This window comes from Beta vulgaris, chromosome 9, assembly GCF_026745355.1.
Source record: "Beta vulgaris subsp. vulgaris cultivar EL10 chromosome 9, EL10.2, whole genome shotgun sequence".
NCBI lineage: Eukaryota > Viridiplantae > Streptophyta > Magnoliopsida > Caryophyllales > Amaranthaceae > Beta > Beta vulgaris.
The window spans coordinates 52,675,425-52,701,121 of NC_079210.1; the positions used below are offsets into that span (position 1 = coordinate 52,675,425).

General features: G+C 33.8%; 5 protein-coding genes across 5 annotated transcripts; 2 read left to right on the plus strand and 3 right to left on the minus strand.

The window, feature by feature from the left end:
- Positions 1-2,426: 2,426 nt before the first annotated feature.
- On the minus strand, positions 2,427-5,586 carry LOC104904724 (fructose-1,6-bisphosphatase, chloroplastic). The gene is made up of 3 exons (XM_010693085.3): positions 5,060-5,586; positions 3,382-3,778; positions 2,427-2,925 (listed from the first exon to the last, which is right to left on the minus strand). Exons 1-3 carry the CDS (start codon positions 5,447-5,449, stop codon positions 2,525-2,527), a joined length of 1,188 nt encoding a protein of 395 aa, XP_010691387.1. The 5' UTR covers positions 5,450-5,586; the 3' UTR covers positions 2,427-2,524.
- Positions 5,587-7,797: 2,211 nt separating this feature from the next.
- Positions 7,798-8,474, plus strand: LOC104904725 (hypothetical protein). Its single transcript, XM_010693087.4, has one exon. The coding sequence runs from the start codon at positions 7,891-7,893 to the stop codon at positions 8,305-8,307; it is 417 nt and encodes a 138-aa protein (XP_010691389.3). The 5' UTR covers positions 7,798-7,890; the 3' UTR covers positions 8,308-8,474.
- Positions 7,860-13,578, minus strand: LOC104904726 (ADP-glucose phosphorylase). Its single transcript, XM_010693088.4, has 3 exons — positions 12,889-13,578; positions 11,496-11,786; positions 7,860-10,505 (listed from the first exon to the last, which is right to left on the minus strand). Exons 1-3 carry the CDS (start codon positions 13,378-13,380, stop codon positions 10,209-10,211), a joined length of 1,080 nt encoding a protein of 359 aa, XP_010691390.1. The 5' UTR covers positions 13,381-13,578; the 3' UTR covers positions 7,860-10,208.
- An 856-nt stretch (positions 13,579-14,434) lies between these two features.
- LOC104904727 (uncharacterized) lies at positions 14,435-18,621 on the minus strand. Its single transcript, XM_010693089.4, has 5 exons — positions 18,412-18,621; positions 17,693-17,835; positions 17,472-17,601; positions 17,111-17,302; positions 14,435-14,942 (listed from the first exon to the last, which is right to left on the minus strand). The coding sequence occupies exons 1-5, from the start codon at positions 18,571-18,573 to the stop codon at positions 14,736-14,738; spliced, it is 834 nt and encodes a 277-aa protein (XP_010691391.1). The 5' UTR covers positions 18,574-18,621; the 3' UTR covers positions 14,435-14,735.
- A 2,238-nt stretch (positions 18,622-20,859) lies between these two features.
- LOC104904728 (hypothetical protein) lies at positions 20,860-25,646 on the plus strand. Its single transcript, XM_010693090.4, has 6 exons — positions 20,860-20,873; positions 22,011-22,275; positions 22,458-22,641; positions 24,548-24,681; positions 25,004-25,189; positions 25,337-25,646. Exons 1-6 carry the CDS (start codon positions 20,860-20,862, stop codon positions 25,418-25,420), a joined length of 867 nt encoding a protein of 288 aa, XP_010691392.3. The 3' UTR covers positions 25,421-25,646.
- Positions 25,647-25,697: the final 51 nt, after the last annotated feature.

Sequence of the window (25,697 nt, forward strand, 5' to 3'; positions counted from 1 at the left end):
TGAACTGAATTGAATTGAAATGTACTGAACTGAATAGAATAGGACTGAACTGAATGAAAACTGTAAAAAGAAATTATTGAACTGTGCTGAATTGAAAATAAATCGAAAACAATAGTGCCGAAATCTCGAATTATATCTTAGCCATACGATCTCTCTTGTTCATTTTTTTTTTCTCAAATTTATTTTTTTCTTTTAAAATAAGCAAAAATAAGATAGAGAAAACAAACTCTTAGACTTTGTTTTTCTTTTAAACTGAATTGAACTACAATGATTGAAAAATGTGAAAGAAAACTAACTAAACTAAACTACAATGAAAGAAAAATGTAAAAGGAAACTAACTAAACTGAACTGAATTTTTATTAATTCAGTCCAAAAGAACACAGTCTTACTCGTCCTATATCATACTAGAATTTTTTGCACGCGATGCGTGCTTGAATTTTTTTTCAAAACAGAAACTCGATTTTTTTCGGAGTCAAAATTTGAACATTAGTCATACAAAATATAATTGTTTTTAGTTGTAAAATTTGATTGGTTTAGTCTCTGTCACTTAAGTCTCCTACCATTTTTTTGTTTTTTTTTTACTTTTCAAAGTTAAATTCTATGAACAAAATAGAAATTTTATTGAATTTATTTATGATTTCTAATATTATAATTTTTTAGTTGATTTTTGAATTAAGTACAATACTTCATAAATTGTAAAGAAAGTGACACTTTGATTTCAAGTAATTTTTCATAAGTAGTAGTTTGTGAGTGATTGTTATAATTATATTTTTGGTATTTTTGTTCGAAGCCCCATTTGATTTGTAAGTGAATTTGTAATTTAGAATGGGAAGGGGGTAACATAGTCTCTTCATTTAGGAACACCATAGCTCCCCCCCTTCTCTTATATATAATAGAGATATGATGTACTTTAATTTTTGAATGATAGTTTACATAAACCTTTTTACCTTGATAATTAATCGCTATTATATAATAGAATAAAAAGGTCCAAATATATGTAAATTTTTTTATTATATATAGGAAAAACTATAAAAAAGTAAATAATTTTTTTCCTTGTCTAACTTCTAAATTTTGATTTCACTACAAATACAACTCTATTTTTATCATGGCCCACATTAATTGTGAATGGTTCTTGAGAATAGTGATTTGTAAGTAAATTTTTGTAAATGTTTTTGTATGTATTGACGTTCTAGGTTATTAGTTTTAGTTTGTATGTTAATTTTAAGTTTTAATAAAGTTTCCTGATTTGAGTGATTTGCGTGATTTTTTAGAATGTGATTTCTCAATTGTATGAGTGATTTGTAAAGTTTCTTCTTTTAAGTGATTTGTGAGTGAGTGTTGTAAATTAATTTTCGGTAGTTTTCTTTGAGTGCCGATTTTGATTTTGACAATCCTTTTGTAATTTAGAAAGAAAAGGGGGGCAAAATAGGCATTTCAAAAAAGGACACCATTGCTCCCCCCTTCCCTTATATAATAGAGATGCACGCAATCGTTGACGTACTGGTAGGAAACATAGCTTTGAAGATTTATTTCATCACTAAAATAATGACATTTATTTTACAATTTAAATATTAATTACATAGGGGTATTTTAAACATTTCAGGGGACATAAAGTCCTCAATTATTTCCTTATAGAGCAATATAAGTTTTCTAGAAAAAAAAAGAAATAAATTGGTAAACGTAATTTTTTCATATTAAAAAAACAATAAATTTGGATTTTTGGATCTTAAATTAAACTTTAGACACAACATTAGCATACTTTGACTTAGATAAACCCCAATGTCTATTTAGATGACGGAGTTGTTAGTGGGAAACTAGTTGAGACAACCCCCACACCAATTAAATGCAAAATGCATTTAACCTTTTTTTGTAACTATCACTTCTTGTCTCTCTTCAAATGTTATATACAAGCAAATTTCGAACTACTGAAGATCAACTCAGCCAAAACTCAATCAAAACTTGACTCTTAAATTAATAAGATTTTCATACGCTTCCAGCATCTCTATCATTTATCGTCTCTCTTCAATCACTATACAAGACAACTTTCGAACTACTTGAAATCAACTTAGTCAACAATCAGTCCAAACTTGATTCAAGTAAGCTCAATTCAAGCTCAACTCCAAATGTTAGCAAGTCAAGTCGACCTACCCCAAACTTAAACTCTCGCAAATTGTCCAACAATAAGACATCCTCCATTTACACTCACTCTTACAATTAGTAGTCTACAAGTCTTGCATGACACCATTTTATTTTTTTTGAGGAATTGCATAACACCAGACTTGATGATACTTTGATTTTCTACACTTAGGTACCAAAAACTTGTACACTTTCACCATTTTCCCGTGTTTAAAATCAGTCACACCATAATTCTTAGGCACATACCACTATACCAGCCAATTAGAACACAAAGAACTTAAGCAACATAGTTACAAGAAAACAATTTTATTCTGCACAGAAAATGTAAAAAGAAAGTATATGTACCAATATATTGGGCCACACCAATATTACAGACAGGTACTATCCATCATACTTCATAGCCTGGATTAACTTTCTGTTGAATATCTTCAAAACTCTCTAATTCTTCAATATCTTCCGGACTTCCTAAGAAAAGAGGCAGTCTCTGGTGTAGTTTAGAAGGCTGAATTGAAAGAATCCTACTCTTACCATCAGAACCTTTTCCCCCGGCTTGTTCTGCAACAAAGCTAAGAGGGTTTGCTTCATAAACAAGTCGAAGATGGTCCCTTGGATTCATTGCTATTCCACCATAAAGTAAAGTCCTGTGAAAATCAGCGACCAGTGAGCATATATATCGCGCTGAATATTTCTTTGGGTATTTCCCTTTTCCTTGTCTGACAGTATCGATATACTGCCTCAAACCTTCCGGCCAATCAAAGTATCGAGCATCATTTACGGAATAGATCTGACCTGAGAGGATAAGCAGCCATCACGAGCAGACAATAAGTCCTATTTAATCATGTGCACTTTTTTTCAAAGTGAAATAGCAGAGAAAGTGAAAGCAAATGTTCTGTCTGCAACAAAAGCACTTAATTCACCTAATAGCTAATGAACTGCTTATTTAGCTTGATTAGATAAGCAAACTGTCTAATAAGCACACAAAAAACCATTCAATTATTATGAATACAAGCATCACGTCCATCCTGTTTCCATGACTTATTTAGGTTGTTTCCATGGCTTATTTAGGGTGCACAATCTCCACCTTAAAAAATATGTTTTGGGGCTGATCACGTCCATTCAGGTATAAACACAAGGTCCAATCAGGCTGACCAATTCACGTCCAATAAGTTCAGTTCAACAAATTACAGGTGAAGAGAACACACCCTTATTTATCACATGATTTTAGGCTTTTAGCATTGCGCATACCTCGAGGTGGAATTGTGATACTAGGATGTGTGAGGATAAAATCTCCTGTAGAACGATCCAGGGTAAATGCATGTACTCCTGAGCCAAAAGTGACAGAGAAAATTGTGGCTGATGAATACAGGACATAGCCAGCAGCAACAAGCCGGCTACCACTTTGAAGTGAATTTAATGAAGCCATCTCATCACGGGGAAGGTGATCTAGCTCCTTAAGACGATTGTAAATGCCAAAAATTGTTCCTGTGGGAATTGATGCATCAATATTTCGCGAACCATCAAGAGGATCTGTAACCACCACAAATGGACCATCATCAATCAAACAAACTGGAGCATCATTCTCTTCTGAAGCCACAACAGCTACTTTTCCAGATCTTTGAAGGGAGGACAATATAATCTCATTCTGCATAGCAGATGGTTTGATCAGAAATTACGATCTATTTGACTAAAGTAATCATTAAACTTATTCAATCATCATCCTACAGATGAGAAATAATGCTCACTAGGTCACTCCAACAACTGGCAGATACTGCGACCTACCATCTTTTAAGCTTCTAAAGGGGAAGGATCCAGCAGGATATCATTTGAAACTGCAAGAACGCAGTATTGAGATCTCAGAGTTCCACGTTTACTAGTTCAAAGTTAATTCTCACTACATTTTCAGCAGATGAGCCACCAAGTTTCTATATTTTCAATCACTTACATATCTAATATTACTATTAACAACATCCCAAAAGGTTAACCCTCTAATAATAGAAGTTCTAAAACCAAAATGTCCTACAATGTTGCAATATCCAAACACAGTGCTCCGATAAGACAAAGCAAAATCACACTTGTACTCATCTCAAGCTGAGAAAGTTGACAGGTCGAATATTGTACGTATTCAAGATAAATTTGTCTAGAGTCTCTAATTCGCTATAAAAAAAAGTGTGCAGCAATGACAGTCCTTATAGACAAGTTCAAAAAGTAATACCTCCAATGAATACATGATCTCCATAATGAAACCAACTCGAACTTTCATACATACACATGTCTATTTTATATGCGCATTGATGAGAGAAATTACAGCCAAAAACAAGCTGGTTAGTGGTAACAATGCCAATTTTAGTTAAGCAACATTATGATTTTGAGCATGACCTAACATTAAGGCAAGACACAAATGCAAAGCCAGAAAAGGATTAAAAATAAGTCCTCGCAATCGCCAAGCCTCTTACAACTTACTCCACTACGGGTCTAATAGATATCAGTGACTAAATTCCTGCAACTTCTAACACTAATCTTACTCCCCTATGATCTCAATTCCATCTTTACTCAAGATATATACCATGGGGATGACATGATACACAATTACACACATCTTTGCGAAATTCGACAAGCTTACTCCACAGCGGATCAAGCCATCAAGGTGGCAACTACATAAGTCTTCAATCAACAAGCAACAAAACAGAATCACTATATAAAGCTATCTTTGCTAAAGACCTTTTAAAAAACATAGTAATCTCAAATCTCAACAAATTCAACTGCATAACAACACCATTCAAGCTCTGCAAAAGTGTTTAGTGCTAATGAAATAAACTAAATCAATAATTCATCATCATCAAGCAGAAAAGTAAACATTAGAACAAAAATCAAAGATAAAATATTTGGTACATTACCAACAACTAATTAAACATATAAATCATACCGAGACAATATCAAGGGGCTTAGGAGCATCTCTATCAGACCCAGAACTGTTTCCAGAACCTTCCACAAATTTTGCAAGATTGGAATTAAAGGGAGAAGCAACAAGAGTAGCAATTTTCTTACAAGCATATTGTAAATGATCCATTAAGATCACCATATCATCACCCACATCAATTCCTCCCTTACCCACAAAGTCAATTAACGTCTTTGATTCATTATCACTACTAAATTGAGCATTCACTGAAATTCCACCAAAAGTTGACATTTTTTGGTTGAAATTTTTGGTGGGTAGAGAAAATTGGGTGGGTTTTGGCGGGAAAAAATGGGGTTTTTGTAGCAAGAATGAGGTCGATTGAATGGATATGGTGGATGAAAGCATTGAGTTTGGCATTTAAGTTACGGAAATTGGCATAAGAGATCAATGTTTTGGTCTTAATTTTGTACATTCATTAGTTTCTCCTGTTCACTCCTGCAACTTTATCTGCAAGTGAGGTACCAAACCGACCTATGCATATTATTCTATCTGTTCTTTTTGGGTCAATGTAAATTGTAAAGATCCATGTTGGGAGCATTATGGATATCTACACGTGGGCATGGGTCGTGTCGGGCCTATTTACAGGCTTGGCTCGCGAGCTTAGGCAAATGTCGGGTCGGGATCGTAAATAGTGGGCGGGCCTCAAATTTTCAGATTCTGTCCACGGACCGGACTGGAATCGTGCCACTTGCATACCTGATCCGTGTTTTATGTTTTTTTTTTTTTTGATGCTCAGCAGTTTTAGACTAAAAAACAAAAAAAGGGACGTTTGACCCATTGACCATATAGGCGGACTTGTGTCGGGTCGGGCCAGAAATAAAATTTCTTGGCCGTGGCAGGCCCATTGCCCATGTAGCAGACAACGAGTTGGGCCTCAAACTAGCGAATCAGATCGAGCCCAAACGGACTGGGCCACGTGCTTACTCGACCCATGGCCACCTATATGGATATCTTCTACCTCTCGTCCTTTTTTTTTATTATTGCAACAATTACTATTTTGAGTAGTTATACATCTATTGCGACGTGAAAAAAACAATTTGAGTTGACAATATTCTCTTACTTCATTTTACTAGAACCATCATTAATTACTCATCTTGCCTCATGAGGTTGCTTTTACGTTATTAAGGATTTATTCTCTCCTAGTCTAGTTAATCAGGAGATTACTACATCTATCCACTAGGTAGACTACCCATTAGAATTAGACAATTAAAAAATAACTATTTTGCTAAGTTGAACTTCACTCGTTATTAATGTCTATCACTAGTGACTAGATTATTCAGTATGTAAACAAAGTTTTTCCTTGTTGAATAGAAAAAAGAACGGAGGAAGTTTGTACCTTGAAAGTAAAGGAAAAAAAGTTTTAGGGTTATGTCTAATTGGGATTGGGTTCAGATCTTAGTATCGCACATTGAAAAGTTGAGGAGAACAAAGTGCTCTTTGTATAGGATGGAGACTTCAATCAAGTAGAGACCTTTTGGATAGGAATACATTCTTGCACCAAAGCAAAACCTTGCTGGCTACGACCTTGTAGAGAATAATATTTACTCGTAAATTCCTAAACACATAAGAAATGTTGTATTAGAGTCTGAAACAGTAGCAATGGCTAGGATGGGCATTTCATTTGCTATCACGAGAAACTCCTAATCTCAAGTCGATATCATGAAGTACATTCTAATAATAATATAACATGTCCTCGAGTCCATAAAGGTCAATTTAAATACTTCATATACTTATAACTAAAGTCTCATATACTTCTATATTTTTATTTTAATACAACTTTTCTGCACATGCTTTTTCAAAAAATATATAAAATGTTAATCATCAGTTAAAATCACTTTTTTTTCCCGAAGGATACACAAAATCACTATTAAAAGAATAAGAAATAGTACCAAGGAATTACTCTTTATTTTATTTTCATTTTTGCAAAATTACATGTAAACCATAAGCTCGATGTAATTTCCACCATATATATATTATCTTTTACTAATTGGGTTATAAGTATACCATACATCTAGTTAACCAAAAGACACTTGAATAACCATTCATCTTCAGCTTGATACCACTTAGAAAAGCATATTTAGTTATACATAATCCTAAGACCGCCAATAACAAAGATTATATTTTATAATGAGAAGGCAACATTTAATTATCAAATTAAAAACCGATATTATAAAATGAAGGGAGTATCAATTAAAAACTTGAAAAATTCCAATTTACTAACAAAAATGTCTTTTGTCCTTGTGCATGATTGTTCCTTCAAGTTTACCCCTTTTTCTTTGCATGTGGTTGAGACATTCATCTTCCCCACCTTAAATTTGGCTTCACTTGTGTTAGTAGTAGTCCCTACTTCTCTTCTTTCCTCCTTATGCAATCATAAATACTTGGAACATAGAAAAAAGGTCTATTTTGGCTTTTAAATAAAAAGCACAAATATCTTTAATCTTGGAGAATTTAATCATATGGTTCTCTTTGAAGCATAGAGTAATTAAGAACCTTCCTACCAAATTAGTTTGACCAAATTCAACAATTAAAAAAATGAAAATAAATAAATAAATAAATAAATAAAATTGAACAAATTGTCCAATGTTGAATTTATCTCAAAGTTTTTGGTCTTAATAGACTGCTAACGGTCCACTTTATCCAACTTACTCTTAGCCAATCATATTCACTTAACCCTACATCATTCTACTACTATAAAAATGAATCATCAAATTATTAAAACGATTTCCCAAGAACATAAATAAGCATTGATTGATTTTTTCCCAAATCATATACTTTCTTTCTATACACAAATTATTATGTCTAGTATAAGATCAAGGTCAAGGCAACCTATGAAAGTTGTGCATATAAAAACACAGTACGTAGAAACTGATGCTTGTAGTTTCAAGTCTGTGGTTCAAAATCTCACTGGTAAAGACTCAACAATTGCGGATTCACCTTCTTCTTCATGGGTGATGAAAGTAAGCAATGAGAAGAACAACACTCGGCCTCAATTATCGAGGTTAGCGAGGATGAGCCATAGTCCTGAGACACCAGAAGGTCAATTCGTGCTCGATCGTCGTGAACAGAATAACAACTTTCAAGATAATATGATGAGTAAAGGTGGTGGTAGTTATTCGTTCCTGACTCGAAATTTGTCGTACAAGGAAATGGATAGGTTGTTGAAGGAGTTACCCCCTTTAGATGAGCTGCATAAGGTTCTATCTTTTGATTGATAAGAACCATATAAGTTCTCCATTCTCATGATCATTAAGAGCAAATATGTAAATACATTTGGAAGTATTAGCTCTGTTTTTTTCTTAAGTTTCACTTTGCTTTTGTGGTCAGAGGTTGAAAATTTTGATTGTTAATTCTTATTAATATAAATTTCGAGTTATTATCATTTTGAATGAGTTGGGTAAAATATATAATTTTTTTCTAATACGTAATTCAAGATATTGGAGATCATGAACAAACAAGTGTGATCAATAACATCTGAGGAATATAATGATCGAAATGGGATATAAAATATGATCACTCTCTTTTATCATCAAATTATTATAAAATAATTCAAATAAACATATGATTACTATTTCCTATGCTTTATGGGATATACAAGAATAGATTTACACAAATAAGGGTTGGTTGAAATTCGAACCTGTGATTTTTTTGTCACGCTGGCTCTCTACTTTGGTAATTGGTACCATATCAAAGGACCAACTCAACCAAAAGCTTAAACTGATGGTTGAGACTCCAAGAATAGATTCATACTCTATCAATATGGTTGTAATTTCGGATCACTATTGTGTTTGGATACGAACTATAAACTCCAACACTCTCCACCCCCAACTTTAAAATTCTTTTTGAAAACTGTGTATTATATAAATTATGATCATTTTCCAATAATATATCTCAATTGTGTTCGTCTTTTCATTTTATGCGAGTTTATCAATCTGCAATTCTCTTCTATCATCAGCAAAAACAATGGTTTTTTTTTTTTTTTTTTGCACAAAAGAAAAATGTGGTTTGGTTTGGCCCCAATTCTGTCAAAAAGTTCCAGTGATCAAACGCATTTGGACAAAGAAATGGTACTAGAACTAGAAGTATGTGTTAGAAGAAAATAGGATGTTTGAATATCAAATTATTAATTACTCATCATATTTCAAAAGACATCATGCATTAGGTCATCCAAAAATCAACGATTACGTGCGATTGCGAATGTGGCGTGCAGCCGTGCACCATACTATGGATTATATAGTCTGGCAAGTGGCAACAGGTCAATTGTGAAGTAAATTATGGCTATATATATACACCTACATTAACATTTATTCATGGGATAAAAGTATACTTTTCTCCATTCTTATTTGACTTGCATCATGTGAATTGGACATGCAAATTAAGAAGAGATTAGAGAAGATAAATGAACAGATTAAGTAAGATAATAAATTACCAGTAGAGGAGAAGACTTAGGGTATACACAAATTATTAGAATAGACGGTCTAATTTTAACATAAAATTAGACGAACCTAATATGAATCTTTCTAACAAGTCCATCCCATTTTACTTTAACCTAACACTATTCTAGGTATTCCTTCTCTTCTCCTTTTTTTTTACTTGATTCTTGAACTACAACATACAATTTCAAAAAATAACTCGATAGTCTTACGAAACGGATTAAACTAGTCACCAAATGGATTAAACTAGTCACTAAATGGGTTAAAAAATATCATTACTGAATCGATTAAACTGATCACAAAATAGATTACAGTGGTCCCTAAATAGATTAAACTAGTCACAAAATAAAAAAAATGTGACATTCTCTTCTTAATATTGGGCGACCGTGCCTAATTTTAAATTAAAAATAGGCAGTCTCTCACCAGACCAATTGTAGAGTATATTAAGGTTTTTTTTCAATTATATTTTATCGTCTCTAATCTCTTGCTTATATAGCGTGCCTAATCCACAAGGGGTAAGTACAAATAAATGAAGTATGAGTGTATCTGTGTATGTTAGTCTAAACCCCCAAAAATTGCATTTTGGACAAGGCTCTGATATTGTTGTTATTATCTTACTGGAGAAAAACAAATGGATATCTCTCGTCTCTTTTGGCCTTAAGTTCACATCTCAACAATAAACCTTAACTTCTTTCACTATCTTCTCTACATATCTCCTCAGTATCTTCAACATTTACTTCCCTCAATATCTTTGCAGCATTTTCAGGGAATACCGGATTAATGTGACATCCAGTTGCAACTTCAAATCCAGCTAACACAGTTAACTGAGGGACTATCTGTAGATACCAATGACTGCAGCTCAAATGAGCATCGTCTATGCGAACGGGAGCTGTGTGAATCATAAAGTTAAATGGTGGGTTGTTTAATTGCAAACCCATCTTTTTCAGCATAAGTTTGAGCAATCCACCAAGGTCGTTTGCCTGCACGAAGGTCATCAAACAACGTCAAAAAAACTGTTGCGTACATCAAGAATTGTACGGAAATGACAATTTGGCATGGAAAAGGTGGTTATGTGAAATCCGGACAGTATATGGGTTACTGTCAATGTCAAATTTCAAGTAAAAAGTTCACTGAAACAACCAATAGTCTAATTACAAGCAGCTAAAATATAACTTCAAGTGAACCACCTGAGAGTTGATTGCCAAACAAGGCCTATATGCTTGTGGATCTGCTAACGAAGCATGGTTACACATTAAACAAGAAGATATGTGAATCCTGTTATATTAAACAAGAAGATATGTGAATCCTGTTATCTCTATTAAACATATTGCACAGTATGATGATTGAATTCCTATGCTTTTCAAGTCAAGGCATCTCCCATCACTCCAGCAATGGCACCGAAGATGAAATGAGTCCCTATATCTTGTGCAAAACTACTCTCATAATAATGTAAACTCCAGCACAAGTATGGGGGGCTGGCATGGTGTTTCTGATGACATTCGAAATGTACAACTTATATCCTGTGCCACATGCAAATTTGATTTGAAATGAAGAATCTGGGCAACAATGTTTCTAGCCTCAAACTAATTAATCACATCAAAGAACAGGATTTAGACCCAACTTTTATTTTTCTCTCTTTTTATCCATAGCAGATAGATACTCTCCACTGAAGCCAATTAGCTAACGGGTCTGCGATAACCCAAGAGCACGAGCCACCTTCAGACCACTATTTGCTATTGCTGGGTGCTATGGTTCAGCCACAACTTCACTCTTTGATAATGGCTAAGCTATTTATGATCACTGGTCATCATTGCTTCTCCTTTGATACAAAATCTTGATGTAAAAATGTAGAATTTTCTTTAATGCAATATAAAACAATGTAAACTTTTTTCTTGGCTAAAAAAGACATTCACTACAGAATGAAAATCAACATTTATCAATTCTAAGGGAAGAGGAGCAACAATTTTCACCTTTTCCTTGTCTATATCGTGGAAATGGGCAGAGTGATACCGCGGGATAATCCAAATCTCAAAGGCATAACTCGCAGCAAATGGAACAACTGAAATGAAGTGTCTTGATTCATGGATGAGAAGCTCCTTTGGTGGCTTTTCACATAGAACACAATTTCCTGTCTGCTCAAAATACTCTTTCATTGCCGCAAGGCGAGTAGATATTGCAGGAGGAACGATTGGAAGAGCTATGATCTGACTATGAGAATGACTCATTGATGCTCCAGCTGAAGCTCCGTGGTTTTTGAACACCTACATGGCAACAAGTGGTAGGCTTCAGCAAGAGAAAGGGGTACGGAAGTTCCCCATCATATCATAAGGGGATGTAGAACAACCTATGTTACTCAAACTCTTCAATCCACATCAAGTACCAATTTTAAGTTACTGACATTCGACATGAATATTGACACTAAACACTAAATTTTGGATCAAATACAGGGGAGTTCATTTCTAAAAACAGCCAAGTTCCACACTCAGACACATACCTGTGTTGAACAAACATACACGAACCCGAACACACATTGAGGACAACTATAAAGGTTACAGCCAAGTGGAAAAAATTCAGATTAACAACCAGAAGAATCTGCAAACCAGAATTTACCCATATCATCAACCCGTTTCGACAATGCCTACCAAGCTTATCTCTTCATATCCAATGATTAAACACTTATAAACTAAAAAAAGGAGCCTAATCCCATCCATCTACAATAGGTGGATAGTTATTCAAAAAACAATTTGTATCATGCTGGTCTTAGAAAAGGAGCCTAATCCAGACATCCCACAATTTCCTAGCAAAAGCCCCTTTCTAGAATTAGGCAAGGTCTTTTTATGAATTCCCATTGGAAAAAATAATATTTCTATAAATATCAAACAAAATAATTGAGTCAAATTCATTGCTTTCTTCAACATGAATTACCTCCCCACTTATCACCTTTTACAAATTTAACAAGATTCCATTTTTACACATGAACCCCAGATTTTATTTATCTCAGTACACCAATTTTGAACATCCTACAAAGTACAATGATGAAAAACAGCCTTACATACACTCATACAGTCAATCAAACATGCACAACTCTTCAAACCAATCATATCAAGCCCTATCATACAACCAAAGACCAAAGTACCATTATGTCATGGAACTCAAAAGAAGCAAAGGCATTATAAAATATTATACACTGAAATTATATATCGAGACGAATCCAACAAGGCTCCACCTGACCATATTTTTCCGTACTTAAAAAATAAAAATCACAATTGATGGTGACAGAATTGTGTGCAAACAGTGTAAAATTCCAAAATATTACAATTAATAAAGAACGGAGTAAGTAAGTACAAGTAATGAAAAAAAAACCTGAATATATTTGATGGCATCAAAAGAAGCAATTTGAAGCACTCTCTTTTTATAAGCCATCAAAACCTCCCCAACTCCATACCCAGAAAGATCAAACAAATGAACCGGGTGAGTAGATGTTTCAATCACCACATCATGAAACCCAAACCCGGCAACAACCCCACAATCCGGGTTATCCAAACCCGTATTTTGGGGTTCAATATCTCTGCTAAGAGCAGGATAAAGATTTTGGATGACCCGAATTCTCCACTTTGAAGGAGAATTCGGGTCATCCATGACCCGGAAAATCTCGGGTGCACATTCATGTTCATGCCCAATACAAAATGGGCATTCTTGAGACTGTTTTTGATTTGGGTCGGATACAGGGGATTTTGATTTGAAATCAGAAGGACGTTTAGATCTTGCTGGAGAGAAATTGACCCATTTGTTGTTGATTATGTCTTTTCTTAGTTCTGGGTTTTGGGGTGAGGAAGAAGGAAGTTGAGGTGCCATAGTTTTTTTGGGTTTTGTGATTTCTGGAGTTTTTGTTGGTGTTTTGGTGGCAAAAGAGTGTGGGCTCCAAAGTAAAGGGAAAGGTTTATGGTTGAAGATTAGTGTTTGATTAAGGTGGTAGAATATGTTCTCTTTTTGATTAGTTGGAAAAGGTTGGTTTATTGATGTTAAAGAGATTAAGGGAATACTTTGTCTGTTTATTTAATTGCACCATTTGCTTTTTGACAGTATTCAGTAACCAACTTCGTTAAGTTATATCGCATCATGATGTAAGAAGAATATAGTCAACTAGGATCTTGTTAGATTTGTCTCAACACGAGGATTCCAAAAAAATTTATAATTTTTACTTATACACGATTAACATTCAAAGAAGTATCTCGACAAAGCGAAAAGCAAATTGTAAAAAAAAACAAAATCAGAAGAAGTAATAATTTAGCGTATCATACAACTATAAGTTTTGGCTAAAATTTTCATTGAGTTTATCTAATTTTTGAGTGACAGATTTGACCATATAAGTGAAAATGTCTAAGATAACTATTATCTCCCCATGCTTATTGATCAACATACTAAAAAAAAAAAAGGAAATTTTATCAAATTCTACTTATATACATCAAATTTTACTTAAATGGGTACCCCTAAATCTTTAATACGAGTTAATCTTTTTTTTTTTTTTTTTTTTTTTTGACAATGGGTAAAACAATAGAAAGCGATGGCCCTAACTAACCCCAACCTTAGATTTCTAGTTTTTGTTTTTGCAAATACATCGTTGTAGGAAAATTCTACCTTGTGTCCTTAATACTCAAGATTATAAGGTGAATTTCTAACCAACTATATTATACCATGCTTGGCAATTATGTAAGAAACATAATACACACGGTGGAAAAAGTGAAGATATCTCATCAAGCCTAATAAAGCTTAGAGCTCTTAGTTTGACAAAACTAATTCTCCTTTCAAATGAATAAGACCGTGACGTCCTACAACATTAAGAACTTCCTCTGGTATATCTTTTCTAACCTGTACTATATTGCTAATTGCAGTTCATTTGAAAATGAAATGAGAGCATAAAAACATCTACTTTCCTCATTATCAGACGTCCGAAAGCTGTGTGACACATACCCTAATCGTGCGGCTTACATGCGGCGTGTGTACGCACGTGCCGGAGCATACATTGAAAGAGGTAATACCACTATACCAGGCTTAGCTAAAAATTTGCAGTAGCACCCACAAGATACATACTATCTGTTATTTTGATCCAACATAACAGCCACACTCACAGGATACATACACATTATTTTGAAGAGTTGGCACATAAGGCAAGTCTCAAAAGGCAGTAGTAATAAGGGAGGCCGATTTGCTTAAGATAAGTAACTAGCCATCCACGACTGGAAACGAGACCATGCAAGCTGAACGTTAGCTTCATTTACATCATTCATTCCCATGGCCTTCCTCCTCTCGATTCCTTCTGGAGACATGTTCATGAAAGCATGTCCACTTCCTGGATAGATGTATACCTCATGTGGCACACTAGATAACTTCAACTTTTCCTCCAAATTTTTGGCAGCCTGCAAACAAGAGAAATCATGTCATCAAATATTGTAATCAGAAAGTCTTCAACTACATTACTCAGACCTCCATTCACTAATGCATTCAAACCTTACATGGCTATTACTTACTAACTGGTCGTGTGGTTGACATATAGGCTACGTTTGGTTGGGTGGAACATCTTCAGTGTAAAATGGTTTTCATGGAAAACAATTTTCAATGGAAAATACAAATCGAAAATTAGTTTTCTGTTGTTTGGTTCCATGTAAGAAAAATGATGAAATGAAAGGAAAATGAAAGGAGATAGTGAGAGGAGTGTCAATAGAGATAAGGAAAAGCAAGAAAAATAGTTTTCCCTTCATTTTAAAAGGAAAATGGTTTTCCATCATTAGGAGAGCATTTTACTAATAGGGAAAATGGTTTTACACTCCTTTGCAAACCAAACTATGTAAAATTGAAAATAGAGGAAGACAGTTTCCCAGAAAAATGTTTTACGTTCTACCAAACTGAACCATAAATGCACTTACACTTCTTGACAAGGGAAAAAAGAATAATTTTGTTTCTTTGGCAAAAAGAAAACAAAAGGCTGCATATTCTCGGTCTTGTGTTTCAGAAAATGGGGGAATTTGGATCTAGTCATCCCTAGATTTCATGAGACATAAAATTGTCTGCTCCCAATCAAATGACAGCAAGTAGACTAAAAACATACAAAAATTACTTAATATTGTCAAACCCAACAAAGGGCACTTAGGTTCACGTGTTAAATGACAAAACAAAACTAGCTCATGTCCAACAATAGGCAAAGAAAACTAAATTTGTTGCTTCACCTTACTATCAAGCATCAACTAGTACATATAGAAGAGACGACCATTAATTCCAAATGAAAAGCTGGAAGTAGCCAATGAATAACTTCAACTCACTCATATGAGTTCCTTAATGCGCTTAAAAGTAAACCTGGTTATACATATCAACTCCTAATACCACAAAGAAAATCTTCAACTTCTCAGCATCTTTTACGATGCTCAAAACCATGATGTAGAGATATTAGATATAGTTACAAGGGGCTTATACATATAATCATTTACTTGTTGATCCATTTTCTGGAAAAATAAGAATAATAATACTAAAGCAACTTATTCATTTCTGTCCTCTATAACCTAAACCTTCCGACAGCCTAATGTTCACAGACTCCTTGAGGATGCTAATAAACCATCTTACTGTTGAAAAACAAAGCTATGAATGCGTGGAATCCAGATGCCATATATAATCAACTCCAAAGTCAAAGGTCCTTCATTATGCAAAACTGGACCATAGCATTCAATATTTTTCTGGCAACAACAGTTGGATCACAAGTATGGTGTTAGGCTTCACAATCAAATACCATTCAGCTAATAGTCACAAGTCTCTACTTTACAAGGCTATCACCATGAATTTACGTATAATATATTCTGTTTTCTATTCGTCTATTGGGTAATCCAACAAAGGATATATTCGTGAATGAATTTAACAAATAAAACACCAGAATGCGATTCTAGAACCTATAACTAAATGAAGGATACTATATCAGGTAGAAGTCGCTACATTGAAGTATTTCACCTGGTCTTTACTTAACAAGCCATTATGTGAAGTAGTTTCCAGGGCCACAGTCTCACAGAGCGGGTGATCCACATTCTACAGAGTACAGTCCATCTGAACAGCTGACAAACTACAAACTTACATATCCTTTTTATTTACTCATACTTTAGCATTTACAAATGTTTACAAATTTATCATCACTATATAAGATCACACAGCAACGACTGTGCAACTCTTGATGCGACCCTTGATGTAACTCCTGTATTCTTATTAGATGACTTTCACCATCCCCACCCCCCTTCTCTGACTGTCAAGTAGTTAGCCCTGGGTCTTTTTTAAAGAAAAGAAAAGTATCCTAGATAGCATGAGAGCCATAATAACTCTATCAAACATTGCTTGAGTAAAAAATCCCGAGCGAGCATCAATTGATTTTCGTCAAGCAGTCCAATCGTCTCCATAGTGTACCCCCAATCTAAGATAACCCAACAATTTAACTAACTAATAGGAGCCTAAAAGATGTACAAACTTTTTCTTCTTGTTCCAATGTAGTCATTTTTCATTTATATTGGGGATGGGTGCGGTAGAGAGGAGAATAATTGGAGAAGTGACTTACTGCCACATCTGAAAACCCAGCAATGTTATCGGATTCCCCAAAATGAGCCTGGACCGGAGCTTTAGCCTGGGAAGAATCAGCAAGCTCTGGTGAAGGAGTCCCATAGAAGCCAACGACAGCATCAATTCCAGGAACTAAGACAGCACTTGCAATCGAAAGCGCGCCTCCCATACAGTATCCAGTTACTCCAACCTAACAAATGATTTTTGACAAAAAGAAATCATTAGTCAAACAGAATCTTTATATTATCATGGAGCTAGTCAGCTAACAATAAAATCCTCAAACAATGACGACAGGCGAAAGCAAGACTTTCTTGCACAGCCATATAAAATGACTAGAATCGTGTCCATCAAGAGCACACCTTTTGTGAACCATTAGCCTTAAGCCAGTTGACTGAAGCTTCAATATCCTTAACAGCACCTGCCCAATCCAGACCTTCCATCAAGTGCTGAGCCTCAGCAGCATCTAAACCCACCTTTCCACGATACAAGCTGCAACAACGAAGCACGAAGATCAAGCTTATATGATCACTCGAAATCTCATCCAATAGATTAAAAATCCACAAAAATCAGAGGAAATTACTCTGGAATAAGTGCTTTAAAACCAGGCTCCAGCTGAGAAATCTTTACAGCATGGTTTTTAACTTCATAATCTACACCCCACCATTCTTGAAGCACAACAATCCCGGGAGCATCGTCTTTTCCAACAACATATGCATCAAAGCTCTAATAATTCATAAGACAACACAAAGACAAATTATTCATAAATTTTTCTGCTCAGATACTTTAAAGTCAACTATTTAACAACTCAATGGCAAAAAAAAAACATCTCCTTAGTAATTATTGACATGATAGTACCCAAATTTCTTCAAATATAGAATTTTTAGTATAAAGCTGAAACTCACTAAAATCTATAATTTTTATGAAACCTACCAAAAACCCAGAAAACCTAAGACATTAACAATGGAAAAAAAAATTAGCTCAACAAAATCCCAGCAATTAACAAATATAACTTTAAGAAAATGGATCAAATAAACGTATTAACTCCTTAATGAGTCAATACCACCCAAAAATTGACCTCTGGAAAAAGCCAATATCATTTATAATTATACAGGAGAATCCCATTTCAATTTTCAACCAAATTATGCAGGAATTTTATCTAAAAATTCACAAAAAATCAATTAACAACATACAGAATCAAAAGAAAGGAAGATACTTTTTTTAAACAAAAAAATCATGTAATTATCGGGAAAACAAAGAAGAAGTAGAATAAAAAGGAAATTAATGATGCAAATAACATACAGTGTTCTCTCGCTGAATCTGGATTTTCTTGAAAGCAGAGTCAGCCATTGATCGAATTTGCAGACGATTAGTGAAAGAAGAAGATTTATTAATGCAGCTGATGAAGGAAGATGATGAATTAAATAGGGTTCTGGAAGATGTAATAGTTAAGGACCCAATCATTTTCAGTCCAAATAGTGGAGGGTTTATGCCCTTTTTTAAGGGTTTATGCCGTTTTTTAAGTAGTTACTTACTTGCTTAGTTTAGTAACAGAATTTTGTTAAATGTGTTCCTATTTTTTTCTACTAAATATGCATATTTTTTAATACTCCATTCATTCTAAATTAGATATTACCTTTTTATTTGAAAAAGTTTCAAATTGCGAGTATGTTGCACTTTTATTTTGGTAATAATTTCTCTCTAGCTCTCTTCTATCATATGAGATCCTTTTGTTTTCTTTCTCTATCTTTCTCCTCTCTAAAAATTGTTTAAGAATCCGTGATTTTAAAAGTGTAACATCTAAATTGAAACGGAGGAAGTACTTAAAAGTATTAACTAGTTAGTGACATACTGACATGTGAACTTTCCCATTCAGAAGTAGGATGTTTTAGCAATAAGTGGAGAATTTTTGATTAAAAAAAATAGGGATTAAATGTTGATGAGGCCTCTATTCTCCAAGCCCATCCAATAAGGAGTTTTTTTTTTTATTTCTTCACTTTTTTGTTGTAGGCGTTATATTATATTGTTTTTTTTTTGGGTTGTTGGAGTCTCAAGAAGTCTCAAACTGTTTGTTACCAAGAGTTTCTCGTCCAATAAGTGCTTGAGTAAAACTCAATTTTGTTGCATTAATTTGACCGAGTTATTAGGGATTCGGTCTTTTAGAGCATCATTATAGGTTGTTTCTACTCCCTCCATCCTTATAAGATCTTTCCATTTGCAAATTTGACGCTATTTATAAATAAAGAGAATCTTCTTAAAAACATTCAATATATATATATAAAAAAACATAATTATGCAAAATTTTGTTTAAATCATCTAAATGAGTATATATAAAATATCAAACAAGTTTAAGTTTTACTAATATATAATTTAAGATATGAATCATATAAAACATGCATTAGCAATGTGAAAATAGGAAGATTTTTGTGAAACGCATGGACTGTTATGATTATGTTTCAATTTTTTTTTTGTGCCAATTTATTGCATAAAGCGTTTTTTTTTTCATTCCTTTTTTCTTTATTATCGACCAACTTGTCTAATAAAAGTACTTTCGTTCATGAGAGCAATTTTCTACAATTATTTTAAAACACACTAAGTGGAAAAATATTGGTCAAAGTCATTCTTAAGATGGGAGTCCACTCATGGTACACCCAGAGGCATTTTTGTAATTAAGTAAAACTTCAATTTCCTAATTTGTTCTTTCCGGCAACTTTCACCACCATTATCATCTTTTTCCTCCATTTCTTCATCTGAATCTCCATGAAACCTCGAAACATGATGTTGATTATCACCGCAATTCGTATTAATCATCATCATCAACGCATCAATCTCATTCTCTCTCCTCCATTTCATCTGCTCTCCAGTTTCAATACTGTTCATTAATGGCGACGCGAGTTTTTTCGATTATTTATTTTCATTCCAGTACATCCACTTCTTCTCCTGCTTCTTCTTCGTTTTCTCTCTCATGATTTTTCCCCAATTTCTTTCGCCATTTTTCTTAATTTTAAGAAATTTTCCATGATGATTGGGGGTTTAGGGTTTCACGATGCCATTGTTGCACATTTGTTCTGTTGTTGTTGTTGTTCTAATCGTTGCTCATTTGTTCAATTGTTCTGTTGTTGTTGTTGTTCGGTTTTTGTTGTTTCAATTCTTCTTTCTCCTCCTTCCAAATCTTCCAATAATGGAGATATAAAATTCGTAAAAAAAAAATAAAATTTCCAGATCTGAAAGTGAGGAAGATGATGATGAGTAAATGACAAAGATTGCTCATTTGAGTAAAAGTGTTTGCTCATTTTCTTAACTGAGTAAAAATACTTGCTCATTTGCTCATTTTACTCATTTGCTCATTTGCTTATTTTGCTCATTTACCCATTTTGCTCATTTGGCGAAAATAGCCTTGAATTGGGTGTACCATGAGCATGGTACACCCAGGTTTACTATAAAGATTTCCTTAAGATGGTGAGAAACCATATAACTAAATTAAATTCTTGATATAGATTTTATTATTTTTGGAGAAAAGTCTTGGAGGATACTCATTAGTGCCTAATAGTCAACAACATCTAATTCTCATTTATCAAACATATCACACTCATCACTATATACACGTCATTACTCATAATTAAAGAGGTTAATGAATTAAAAAAGTACTTGGAAAATTTTTATATCATGAATGTAATGTACACTCAAAATTATCTTTATGCTGATAAAGAAAATTCTAAAAAAGCCAAAATAATGTCAAAACAAGCAAAAATGACTAAATCAGTGTATATAACAATTCTACTGAATAATTAAACTTTAGAAACAATATTCAAAACTTAGAATTGAATCATATATGCAACATCGTTCGTAATTTTAAACTTCTTATCTTTTTCCTCAAATTTGAACTTATTATAGACAAAATAATTGTTTCCCATTCTTCTATTTTTCCATCCCTTTTCGTTGTTAAAGACTTGTCAAATATGCTATTTTTTATGGATAATCAATTGACAATTGTACAAAAATTACCACCCACTCATCAATCATGATTGGATTCGAGCAAAATCTCACCTACTCATCAATCATGGTTGGATGAGTGGGTGGTAATTTTTGCTCGAATATTACTTATTTATGTTAGAACTAGATTATATCAGTATTAAATTAATTTAGTTTGTTTACTTGTTAGCATATACTCTTATATTTTGAATTTATATAAGTAATAAGCTAAAGATTATGAAAATTAAATTTTTAGAAAAATATACAATTGAGACAAATATAACAAAATCTCACGTAACAATATTAAATAAAGGATTTTTTGTCCCAAACTACCTTTAACTTTCAAGTTTTTGCGAGAAACTACCTTATAAAAAAATTATTGTCCTAAACTACCTTACTTTACAATTTTGTTGTTGACAGCTACCTTATGTCGGTTTCCGGCGTTGACTTTTATTTTTTCAGTTCAAAATTGTGGAAAAAACAAAGTTACCCTTGTGGGAATTGAGGAGGGTGATTGTTTCAATTTTAGTTTAAGTAGAAGAGGAATTTAATGGTGGATTGGTGGTACAAAGTGTCACATAGATATGAGGGAGAGAGCGCGCGCACACCGGAAAATGAGGAAATTAGGGTGGGGAAAATTAAAAAAAGAGTTTGAAGAGGTCAAGTGATATAATGTGACAATAAAAAAGCGGAAAAAACAAAAGTCAACGTCGGAAATCGGCTTAAGGTAGTTGTCAACAATAAAATGGTAAAAGTAAGGTAGTTTGGGACAACAATTTTTTTATAAGGTAGTTTCTCGCAAAAACATAAAAGTTAAAGGTAGTTTGGGACAAAAAAACCCTTAAATAAACGCAAAATTATGATTAAAGTTTTGTCTTATCAAAGTCTTACCGCATTAAAAGACCAAGCTAGACAAGATTACCTTAAAGTAAACAAAAAACTAAGTCACTTGTCTTATTTATCTATGTGAGCACTCTATTTATCACTTACTTAAGAACATACCTATCATATCGCAAAATAAGCAAGAAAAGTGAAGGAAAGAAAGAAAAAATGGTTTCATCCCCAATAATAGATCATTTGAAGAACCAGCTTCCTCTTGAGCAAGAATGTTTAGACCTAAGTGAAAATCTTCGTTATGGTCTGGTTCTTGTAGACATCATCAATGGCTTCTGCACTGTTGGTGCTGGCCCTTTGGTAATTATTTGATTATACTTTGACTCTTTGAGCATATCATATACTCCTTCCGTTTTCTTTTGTTGTTCGTATTTGGATTTCTTTTTGTGTGAGAAAATTGGTCGAAGTAGAAAGAATTTTCGAAAGCGAAGGGAGTAATATATTATCATGAACATATAAAAATTGAATTCTGTATTTTCCAGGCTCCTGCAGAACATAACAAGCAAATTTCAGAAATGATCAAAGAAGCAGACAAGCTAGCAAAGTTGTTCAGTGAGAAAAACTGGCCAATAATGGCGTTTCTTGATTCTCATCATCCTGATGTACCTGAGTATCCATATCCTCCCCACTGCTTGGCTGGTTCAGAAGAATCAAAACTTGTTCCTGGTTAGTTTTTCTTTCAACTTCTGTGACAGATCCATCCGCTTCTTGTAATAGCACCGCTTTTACACTATAGGCTTCGTTGGTAGGGTATAAAACATTTTCCTCGAAAACTGTTTCTATCTATTTTCAATTTTACATTGTTTGGTTTGCAAATGAGTGTAAAACCATTTTTCTTAAATGTAAAATTGTTCTCCCAATGATGGAAAACCATTAGAAGAAAAACCTGTTTTCCTTCATTTTTCTTATCTCTTCCGCACATTTCTCCTACTATCTCCTTATTTTCGCTTTTATTTTTCTTTCGTTTCATCATTTTTCTTACATAGAACCAGATAACATTAATTAATTGTGAAATTGCGTTTTTTATTGCAAATTGTTTTTTATGAAAATTATTTTACATTGAAAATATTTTACACCCAACCAAACAGATCCCGAGTCCTTACTTTTTTGTATATAGAACTGTAAAAATGAATGTCAGTACCTAAGATGTTGGGTTTATTTCAATTATATTTTAGAATATCAACTTTTTTGAAACGTTTACTAATACGGTCTAATTTGTTGATCGGAAAATATGGGAGTCAGGGAGTAGTCATATAAAGAGAGAGTATAAAATCTATGTTAATGTAAACGAATAGGTCATATTTGACATCAATATAGAACGTTTTTCTAGTTCTGATCAGTTATCATGAATGATTATGTGAATATATTTCTGGTAACAAATTAAGTATGAAAATATATAGGGGTGTTTGGGAGAGAGAGTTTTAGAGAGAGTTTTAGAGGTTTGGAGAGAGTTTAGAGTTTTGATCAGTAAAAACTCTAATTTGGGTGTTTGGTGAGAGAGGATTAAAGAGAGTTTTGTACCGAAAACTCTGATCAAAACTCTCTTTTGAAAAAGCGGGGTAGAGGAGCTTTTTCATGAGAGTTTTGGAGAGAGAAAAAACAAATGACTATTTTGTCCATATAATCAATAGTAAAATTTGTTTTTAAAAAAAACATATGTCCATAAATGTCATTTTACATGATCTAAAAAGTACAAAACTCTAAACAATCAGCTAAGTGTTACCAAACACCTTTACACAACAATTATTTAAATCAGCAGTCAAATCCTCTGAACAAAAAAGTAATCATCTAACCACAAACTCTAAACACTAACCTCTAAACTCTAAACTCTAAACTCTAATCACCAAACAGGGCCATAGTTTCATAAAATTATTGTGTATTAACGTTTACAATAACAAAGTGATGGAAGATAATGGTCATAAGTAGACAAGTTCAACACAATTCTCGAACAAGAAAGAGTAGCACAAAATCAAATCCCACCTCCATCTCAACTTTAGATCGAAACTCATCTACACCACAATCTTATGTAGCTTTCTATACATATTTAAAAATCAAAAATAACTACTTCCTCCGTTTCATATTACTCGTTACACTTCTCAATTTACGGACTCCTAGACAATTTTTGGAGAAGAGAGAGGTAGAGAGTAAAAGGATAAGGGACTCATGTGAGAGGAGAGAGATAGAGAGAGTTTATATCCCAAAAAGAAAGTGTAGCAAGTAATGTGAAACTTCCCACAATGAAAAGTGTAGCGAGTATTATGAAATGGAGGAAGTACTTCATCCTCCCATAGTAAAGGTATAATGAGCTTACAATGACAGTGATGTTAACCATAACAGCCTCAAACCCTCTGTAGTGCCCACAAAAATGGTTTCGCTGTTTCGCAATAGCAACCACATCCCGGAAGGGGGAAGAGGGGGGGTTGGGGGGGGGGGGAGAACCTGGAGCACCATATCCTCCAGATATGATGTATTCTCCTATCATCAAAAGTTTAACCATTTCGATTTTTGAACTATTAAAGTGTCCTATGAAGTATGAACCTATGTATAACTGTATCTGTTCCTGCTGCTGTAGCTCTGAGTTGGCTAGAGGAAGAATCAAATGTGACCATTAGGCGCAAAGACTGCTATGATGGATTCATAGGTTCCATCCAAAATGACGGCTCTAATGTCTTTGTGAACTGGGTGAAAGCCAACAAGATTGAATCTGTAAGCACTATTATCTCATTGATTAGAAATATACCTTTTCGTGTCTTTTTAACCGTCCACATTTTAACTTTTGCACCATTTATATATACTAACCTTGACCTTATTAATATGTTAAAAACAAACGTTAGTATAAGTGCGTACTTTGAGAAGATGGATTTTTCATAATTTTTACGTAAAAATATGATCAAAGTTATGCATTGGATAGTGTAAAACTCAAATTAGTGCAATTGTTTAAGAAATGGAGACTGTACATAACAATATCAGAATGACAACCCCATATGACTGACAGTAAGTTCATTCTTGTGTGTTTTGGTTCTTGTAGCTGTTGGTAGTCGGAGTATGCACAGATATATGCGTGCTGGATTTCGTCTGCTCAACATTATCAGCAAAAACTCGAGGCTTGCTCTCTCCTCTACAGGATGTGGTGCTATACTCTAATGGCTGTGCCACATTTGATTTCCCTGTTGAAGTTGCTCAAACCAGTAAACATGGTTTAGCTCATCCCCAGGTAATGTTTAGATATAATAATACTTCAATCATTTAAAAACATCTACTCTGCTGCATATAAATACAACGAGTTTAACAGCAGCAATTGGTGCTGATTCTTCCCCTATTCCCGGTATAATTAATCTAAACCACACTATTCTGGTTGCAGGAGATTATGCACCATATGGGGCTTTACATGGCTAAGGCACGGGGGGCGAAGATAGTGAACAATGTGTTCGCCGCAAAACCATAAAAACGTCAAGCTTGCTCCTAAGATTTGAACTCCAAACAGTTTGCGTCTGTAGCACATCATTATGTAATAATTCCATACTAGTAAGATCCTGGAGCTACTAATGCTCAACATGAGATGAGTTGCATACGCTAAAATAAATTTCAAACCTATATATACTGTGATGTGACAAAGTTTAAGCTCAGACAAATAAATTTATATCATTTCTCAGTAAGTTTTCTATTTGTAATTTCCATCTAGTAAGGTTTCCTTAAGCAAGCAGAGCTTGACTACGAAAGTG

Coding starts and splice junctions, on each gene's coding strand:
- LOC104904728 (XM_010693090.4), top strand. Junction 22,276..22,457: donor CTGTTGGTGCTGGCCCTTTG/GTAATTATTTGA, acceptor TGTATTTTCCAG/GCTCCTGCAGAACATAACAA. Junction 25,190..25,336: donor ATGGTTTAGCTCATCCCCAG/GTAATGTTTAGA, acceptor TTCTGGTTGCAG/GAGATTATGCACCATATGGG.
- LOC104904727 (XM_010693089.4), bottom strand. CDS start 18,573: ATGATTGGGTCCTTAACTATTACATCTTCCAGAACCCTATTTAATTCA. Junction 17,602..17,692: donor TTTAAAGCACTTATTCCAGA/GTAATTTCCTCT, acceptor TCGTTGTTGCAG/CTTGTATCGTGGAAAGGTGG. Junction 14,943..17,110: donor CTGGGTTTTCAGATGTGGCA/GTAAGTCACTTC, acceptor TCTTGTTTGCAG/GCTGCCAAAAATTTGGAGGA.
- LOC104904726 (XM_010693088.4), bottom strand. CDS start 13,380: ATGGCACCTCAACTTCCTTCTTCCTCACCCCAAAACCCAGAACTAAGA. Junction 11,787..12,888: donor ATGCCATCAAATATATTCAG/GTTTTTTTTTCA, acceptor GTTGCCATGTAG/GTGTTCAAAAACCACGGAGC. Junction 10,506..11,495: donor ACGATATAGACAAGGAAAAG/GTGAAAATTGTT, acceptor ACCTTCGTGCAG/GCAAACGACCTTGGTGGATT.
- LOC104904725 (XM_010693087.4), top strand. CDS start 7,891: ATGTCTAGTATAAGATCAAGGTCAAGGCAACCTATGAAAGTTGTGCAT.
- LOC104904724 (XM_010693085.3), bottom strand. CDS start 5,449: ATGCCAAACTCAATGCTTTCATCCACCATATCCATTCAATCGACCTCA. Junction 3,779..5,059: donor AGCCCCTTGATATTGTCTCG/GTATGATTTATA, acceptor TCTGCTATGCAG/AATGAGATTATATTGTCCTC. Junction 2,926..3,381: donor TATCACAATTCCACCTCGAG/GTATGCGCAATG, acceptor TTATCCTCTCAG/GTCAGATCTATTCCGTAAAT.